Source organism: Anoplopoma fimbria, chromosome 15, assembly GCF_027596085.1.
Source record: "Anoplopoma fimbria isolate UVic2021 breed Golden Eagle Sablefish chromosome 15, Afim_UVic_2022, whole genome shotgun sequence".
In the NCBI taxonomy this organism is placed as follows: domain Eukaryota; kingdom Metazoa; phylum Chordata; class Actinopteri; order Perciformes; family Anoplopomatidae; genus Anoplopoma; species Anoplopoma fimbria.
The window spans coordinates 534,161-542,191 of record NC_072463.1 but is presented as its reverse complement, the minus strand read 5'-3'; the positions used below and the strand labels follow the sequence as shown (position 1 = coordinate 542,191).

The 8,031-nt window shown below is 42.4% G+C and overlaps 1 protein-coding gene across 1 annotated transcript in view; it reads left to right on the top strand.

Annotated features, from left to right (window-relative positions):
- The window catches only part of tyro3 (TYRO3 protein tyrosine kinase), a 14,625-nt gene extending 8,067 nt beyond the window's left edge, over positions 1–6,558 (top strand). The window contains exons 10-19 of the mRNA XM_054613377.1: positions 1–63; positions 265–359; positions 796–891; positions 998–1,078; positions 2,345–2,437; positions 2,508–2,629; positions 3,323–3,432; positions 3,643–3,802; positions 3,912–4,048; positions 4,768–6,558. The exon at positions 1–63 is cut by the window's left edge and continues 61 nt beyond it. Coding sequence (XP_054469352.1) covers positions 1–63; positions 265–359; positions 796–891; positions 998–1,078; positions 2,345–2,437; positions 2,508–2,629; positions 3,323–3,432; positions 3,643–3,802; positions 3,912–4,048; positions 4,768–5,152 — 1,342 coding nt within the window. The 3' untranslated portion in view covers positions 5,153–6,558. The remainder of the gene's footprint in view (positions 64–264; positions 360–795; positions 892–997; positions 1,079–2,344; positions 2,438–2,507; positions 2,630–3,322; positions 3,433–3,642; positions 3,803–3,911; positions 4,049–4,767) is intronic.
- Positions 6,559–8,031: the final 1,473 nt, after the last annotated feature.

Below are 8,031 nucleotides of genomic sequence, written 5' to 3'. Positions count from 1 at the left end.
CACCGTGGTCGGACTGCTGCTCACCGGCGCCGCTCACCGCCACGAGAAAGAGACGCAGTTTGGGTAAAAAAACAAAACACCACAAAGCTTAAAACCTGACTCCGCCGCTGAAAGTAGTCCCCACTAATGCACTATTCCCTCCTGTTGGTTGGATTCAAACTACAGAGAATTAGTGATGGAACTACATATTGTATGTTTTTAAAGTCATCTTCAGTTGGAACCAACAGGTTGTTGGTTCTCATCTGAAACTCTCCGTGTCTTCAGGTCGGCCTTTAAGGCTCCGGGTCCAGAGAGCTCGGTCTCCTTCACGGCGGCTCGGTCCTTCAACAGGAACTGTGCGGAGCTGCAGGACTCCACATGTGAGTTATTCTGACACTTTAACCTTTTAAGTAAACAATCAATGTCTCTGTCGGTTTGTTTTTATTGACTTCCTGCAGTTTGTAGTAAGATCGACTGAAACCTGAGAACCTGATCAGGTGACTTTCAGTTTCAGAATAAAAGTGTTTCCTGTAAACAGACGTCCTTCAGCCGTCTGTTTACAGGAAACACTGCTACCTGTATCACACCGCCTCTCAGCCAATCACATCGTCCGTCTGATGTCACTCTGATGTCAGACTAAATGTGGAGGTGTTGAGTTAGAGAGAAGCTGCTGCAGGAACCACTAGCTTAACGCAGCACAGTCAGGGGGAGAGGTGCACTGTGGGTAATGTAGTCGAGAATGTGTGGAATAAAAAAAAGATCCATTTATATCATAATTTCTTTATAAAAAGTGTGTGTGTGTGTGTGTGTGGACAGTGGACAGTCTCGGTATAAACGAGGACCTGAAGAACAAACTGCAGGACGTTCTGATTCCAGAGCGTCTGCTCACACTGGGACACATGCTGGGGAAAGGTAACACAACTACACACTAGTACACACACTAATACACACAAAGTGAATGAATGAAGTGAACCTTTAAACTAAGTGAATGAAGTGAAGCGTGTGTTTACCTGTGCAGGTGAGTTCGGCTCGGTGCGGGAGGCGTTCCTGAAGACGGAGGACTCGTCCGTCATGAAGGTGGCGGTCAAAGTGCTGAAATGTATGACGTTTCTTCTTCTTTGGTGTTCATTAGTGTGGTGAAAGGAAGTGATGAAACATAACGAAGGAAAAGCTGTGGGGGTTTAAATACATTACATTACATTACAGTCATTTAGCAGACGCTTTTATCCAAAGCGACTTACAGGAAGTGTAATGAAGGAAATTAAAGTGTGTTCGCTAACGCTGAAACCACAGGTGTGAAATGTCATAAATGTTTTTGTTTGTTTATCTAATAGATTACAGGAGATGAAGTTTGTGCTGAAACACTTCTAGCAGTTGAAGTGTTGAGTTGAGGTGTAGGCAGATGAAATCAGTTGAATTAGAATCATGACGGAGTCTGAAATGATACGAACAATGAAAGCGGAGCAACAGTGAAGGAGTAAGAACTGAAAGCAGAAGAAGCGTTGGCCGATATTTTAGATTAAAGCAGTTAAGTGCAATTAATAAAATCTATTTAAGTGTCAGGATTTAACATCTTAGGCTGATTAACAGTTCCTGACTTAGTTGTACCAATGTCACCTCGGGTGAGAGCCGGTATTGAACATACGGCAGCAGGAGAGTGTGATGTCAATGGAAGTGTCCTAGAGGCTTGGTTTAGTAGACCAGCGTCCAGTGGAGGTGAGCATTAAAGCAGTTGAGGTGTCATTTAAAGTGTAAACGTTGAAATCAGTTGAAGTATAATCATAAAAGTGTTTGAACAGTTGAGGAACAAGAACTGAAAGCAGTTGAAGCGTTGGTTGATGTCGAAGTTAAAGTGAAAACAATAAAATCAACTGAAATGTCAGCTGAAGTCTGAATTAGTTGAATAGTTGAGGTTAAAAGCAGCTAGAACGTCACTTGATGAGTAAGCACTGAAAGCAGTGGAAGTGGTTTCATTGATTAAAGGGCAACACTGGAAACAGCAGCAGCTGTTAGTTTGGCCGCACGTCACTGGAGAATCAACGTTTGATGTGTTTTCAACAAAAAAACAGTTTAAATACAGTTGAAGTGTAAGTAATGAAAACAATTGATTTGAAGTTGAAGCGGTAGGTGAAGTAGTTTAAATTTGTTAACTGTAAATATCTGAATTGTCAGCTGGTCCTTAAGCCGTGAAGAGAATGAATCTGTTAAGTTGAGTCGAGGCTGAAAGCAGTTGAAGCGTCGTTTGATATTTAAATAGTGAGAGAAGTTCAAAGTGTTTCAACTGAGAATCAGTTGAAGGGTCCGTTAACGTGTGTGTGCGTTGTGCGTGCGTGCGTGCGTGCGTGTGTGTGTGTGTGTGTGTCAGCTGACATCACTTCGTCATGTGACATCGAGCAGTGTCTGAAGGAGGCGGCCTACATGAAGGACTTCCATCATCCAAACGTCATCCAGCTCATCGGTAACACACACACACATCACAAGAGGTCAAAGGTCACACGGTTTGACTGACAGTTTGTCCCGTCCAATAGGAGTGAGTCTTCACCGGCGTGCGGGCCAGCGGCTGCCGATCCCGATGGTGGTTCTGCCATTCATGAAGCACGGAGATCTGCACACGTTCCTGCTGCTGTCCCGACTCGGAGAACTTCCTGTTGTGAGAGAACGTTGAGCGGAACATAACAAGGCTTTGTTTTCATGTTTGGACCCGTTGACGAGCAGTAACTCACAGAAAGAACACAAAACTGATGTTTCACATTAAAATAGAATATTAAAATCTACAAAACATATTTTTATTTATTATATTTAGTTTATATGTAAAGTTGCAACTACTGATTATTACAATATCAATTAATCTGCCAATTATTTTCTAAATCAATTAATAAGAGTTTGGTCCATTAAAATATAGAAAAATAGCTTTTTTCATTTAATTTAATAAATGAAGAAAAATGGCTTTTTTTCATTTAATTTAATTAAAATAAAGAAAAATGGCTTTTTTAAAATAAAGTCATTTTCTGGAGGGTGTTTGTTAATTAGGTGTCTAAAAGGTGTTTTGTAAATTGACTCCTATGTATTCTGATAATCACTGTTATTACCTGTGCAGGTAATTCATGTCACATTAATCTTTTGGTGTGTTTCATTTAAGAACTTTGAGTTCTGCAGCAGTTTTTGTTATTATTGATATTATTTAATGAATTAAGAGACAATGAATTCAGACTTATAGCTGACATTTCTGACCGTGTCTCCTCATCTCCTCGTCCCCTTCTCTCTCCTTGTCTCTTCATCTCCTCATGTCTTTGTCTCTTCAACTCCTTGTCTTTGTCTCTTTATCTCCTTGTCCCTCCACCAGGACTTGTCTGTGCAGACTCTGCTGCGCTTCATGTTGGACATCTCTCGGGGGATGGAGTACCTGAGCGGTCGGAGCATCATCCACCGAGACCTCGCCGCCCGAAACTGCATGTCAGTCCTCCAATCAGCTGGCAGAAATATCAGGCCACGCCCCCTCATTTACATACAGCTCAAACAGACTCCAGACAAAAAATACCACTTTTAGATTTGTTTTTAGATAACTACTTGTGTTCTGCTGCATGAACCATAAATGAACAAGTTCCTCCTTTTGTTTATAAGAAATAATAACTAATTTACCTGTGTGTGTGTGTGTGTGTCCAGGCTGAATGAGAACATGACGGTGTGTGTGGCAGACTTCGGTCTCTCTAAGAAGATCTACAGTGGAGATTATTACAGACAGGGCTCCGTCTCTAAACTTCCTGTGAAGTGGATCGCTCTGGAGAGTCTGGCTGACAACGTGTACACAACACAGAGCGACGTGGTACTGACTCTCTCACACACACACAGGCAGAGACACACCTAGTCTGACACTACACAGTACAATCCTTTAATTATCCTGGTTTGTGTGTGTGTGTGTGTGTGTGTCTCAGTGGGCGTTTGGCGTGGCGATGTGGGAGATCATGACTCGAGGTCAGACTCCGTACCCCGGTGTGGAGAACTCAGAGATCTACGAGTATCTGATCAAAGGAGAGCGACTGAAGAAACCTCCAGACTGCAGAGACGACATGTGAGTCACCAGCACAGATACATTTTTATATATATATATATTTTTTTTTTATTAAGTCACTGCTTCCTGTGTTAGAGCTGCATTCTCTCTGCTGTCCAGCAGGGGGCGACTCCTCTGGTTGTATAGAAGTCTATGAGAAAATGACTCTACTTCTCTCTTGATTTATTCCCTCAGTAAACATTGTAAACATGAGTTTATGGTCTCAATCTCTAGTTTCAAGTCTTCTTCAATACAGCATGATGTTCATTTAGTAAATGATGCTCCATTTAGAGTCAAACAGACCATAAAGCAGGGGATGCTTTAGGGCGGGGCTACACACTGATTGACAGGTCGACAACAGGAAGTTGTTGTTCATGTTTTTGTCTTATAACTTTAACTCTTTAGTGTGATTTCACTTCATCAGAGTACTACTACTATATACTAGTACTATATACTGTACATACAACTCTACTACTGTACATGTATACTTCATTAGTTTTCTTTCTTGTATTTCATTTTACATACAATTATGGAGTTATACTAGAATATTAATCTTACAGGTTATCCTCCAGAACTACTATCTATTTTACTTTATTAAAATTATTATTACTTTATTCTCATAAGTTAATTTTGTCACCTCAGCAGATTGTGAAATATCATTTTTTCTTCATGTGTTATAAGGAATAAGGGATCAATAATTCCTGAAGATCAACAACTTCTTCTTCTCTACTTCCGGTCAGATATGAGGTCATGCACAGCTGCTGGAGTCCCGTCCCTAAATGTCGTCCCAGCTTCCAGCAGCTGGTCGCTCAGCTGGAGGCGCTGAGTCTCAGTCTGTGCCCCGCCCCCCCGCTGCTCTACGTCAACCTGGAGGGGGAGGAGGAGGAGGGAGGGGGGGCGGTCGGGGTGAGGGCCCCGGGGCCGCAGGAGGACGGGGCCCCCGGCTGGAGCGTCCCGTGGCAGCAGCGGGCGGAGGACGAGGAGAAGGACTGGCTGATGGTGGGGTCAGAGGTCGCACTGGCCATCGGAGGAGACTACAGGTACATCATGGGGCCCTGTGGGGAGGGGGAGGGGGCGGAGTCGCTGGTCAGAGACGAGGACGACGACGTAGTCATTAATGTCTGACCAATCACAGCCCTCCTCCTCCTCCTCCCACCTGAGCAGAGAGGGACGCTCACTTTAAGGCATCGAGCAGCAGCAGGCGGGTGGAGACAAACAATCAGTACTCCTCATGACACACTGGAACTCTGTGTACTGATTGTACCCTCTGCTAGTACTCTCTGCATGCACTGATACTACTGTGCGCACTAATAGTACTCTGTGTACTGATAGTACTGATTAGTACTCTTTCAGTTCTGTTTTAAAGGAACAACCTAACAGTGTGTCTCTAACTCGTCTTTGTCTCTTCTTCAGTGTCAGTAGTATTTAGACGTGTCTCAGTAGTGATGTGTTTCTCTGAGGCGTCTCTTAAAGCTACAGACACCCTGGTAGATATTTAACGTCTTCAGGTACTGTGATGATGTTCTGACTCTGAGTTCTCCGATAGAACCGCTCACATCATTATTATTTATTCTGGTTTGAAACAGTATTTAAATCTAAACTCAGTCCGTCTCCAGACTCTGTGTTTAAAAGTTTAAAATACTGAAACGACGGGGGAGCCTGAAGGCCACACCTTCATCCTTTAACCTGATCACACTGACAGGAAGTAGAGCGCCTGATGAAGACTCTCTAACCTTCATCCTCACCTCACGTACTTAGGTCATGTGATCACGGAACCTTCAGCAGATGAAGGCCATGAGATGTGAGTGAGAGCTCTGGAAACCTTTACCGTTTTACAGTCGGCTTCAGGAGTTTAAAGGATTCCGATCTTTGGACGAATAACTTCTAAATGTTTTAGTTTACCTCAACGAGAATCATCAGCAGAACGAGTCGCTTTAAACTCTCAATCTTTACCGATGTTTCATTAACGGCTGAGTCACTAATAACCCCTAGTTCATCATGTCAGCTGCTGTTCTGTCTTTAACACGTCCTCAGAGACGCTAGAGACACTAGAGACGTTAAAGACACTAGAGACGTTAGAGACACTAGAGACGTCAGAGACACTAGAGACGTTAGAGACACTAGAGACGTTAGAGACACTAGAGACGTTAAAGACACTAGAGACGCTAGAGACGTCAGAGACACTAGAGACGTTAAAGACACGAGACGCTAAAGACACTAGAGACGTTAGAGACGTCAGAGACACTAGAGACGTTAAAGACACTAGAGACGCTAGAGACGTTAAAGACACTAGAGACGTTAAAGACACTAGAGACGTTAGAGACGTTAAAGACACGAGACGCTAGAGACGTTAAAGACACTAGAGACGTTAGAGACGTCAGAGACACTAGAGACGTTAAAGACACTAGAGACGTTAGAGACGCTAGAGACGTTAAAGACACTAGAGACGTTATAGACACTAGAGACGTTAAAGACGTTAGACACGTTAAAGACACTAGAGACGTTAGACACTAGAGACACTAGAGACGTTAGACACTAGAGACGTTATAGACGCTAGAGACGTTAGACACGTTAAAGACACTAGAGACGTTAAAGACGCTAGAGACGTTAGACACGTTAAAGACACTAGAGACGTTAGACACTAGAGACGTTATAGACGCTAGAGACGTCAGAGACACTAGAGACGTTAAAGACACTAGAGACGTCAAAGACGTCTAGAGACGTCCCTTTGGACGCGTTCTCTGAGACGTAAACTGATATTATTGCTGACGGACTTCTGCTGTAGTTTTGAGACGTCACAGGTCCATGATGATTACTGGAGTGAAATGTGAAGAAGCAACAGAAACATCCGTCTGAAGTCAGCTAAAGCCTCATGCTAAGCCTCATGCTAACGCTGTTGAGGATGTTTATTAAGTCACATGTTCTTAAAGAACGATTGTCAACATGTCTCTGGGTCCAAACATCCGTTTCAATGTGAATATTTGCAGTTTGTGGTGATAAAACTTGAAATGTTTGGTCAGAAAGAGTTACTTAAAGGAACATAAATCATTTTGAAGGTTCTGGTACTTTATGTCTCAGCGGCTCTGATGATGATGTTAATATCAGATCCCTCAGTGAGCTTTAGTTTCATAATTTTAGTTCATATGGTTTCACTGAATAGATGTTAAAACACTGTACACACACACACACACACACACACACACACACACACACACACACACACACACACACACACACACACACACACACACACACACACACACACACACACACACACACACAGCTAATGAGTTTTGACGTACTCTAATGTTTCATGTGACTACATGTTCTCTAACCGATGCCATTATTGATCCTGTGTGTGAAGCTGATCTCAACCCTTCTGTCGGGATTAAAGGGACCGTGTGTTTTAAAGTGTTTTATATGCTCAAACCCGTCGTCTCACCTCTCTGTCTACCACTGACTTAAGATCTTTGAATAAAGTCCTATTGTGTCAGAAGGACTTCTCTCTGCTTTGTTCCAGCTTTAATCCGCTGCAGAAGAACCGTCAGCTGACGAGGACCTGAAACAAAACATGTGTTCACAACACATCAACAGTCTGAATATCACAGATATGAACAGAACACATCAACAGTCTGAATATCACAGATATGAACAGAACACAACAGTCTGAATATCACAGATATGAACAGAACACAACAGTCTGAATATCACAGATATGAACAGAACACATCAACAGTCTGAATATCACAGATTGTCCATAAAATGTACTTTAGGTGCTGAGTGTTGTTTATCAATGGATCATTTGAGTGTCTAACAAATATATGAAATTGTTATGAGTAGAGCTGATTTGACGTCACCTTTATTTCACCAGATAAGTCATTTGATGAACTCATGAGTAGATCAATCTGTAACAATACACTTAATAAGATGTGTTAAATGTAAAGTCTGTAAATTAAAGTTCAATATTTCTCTCTGAAATACAATAGTATGCAGCATTAAATGAA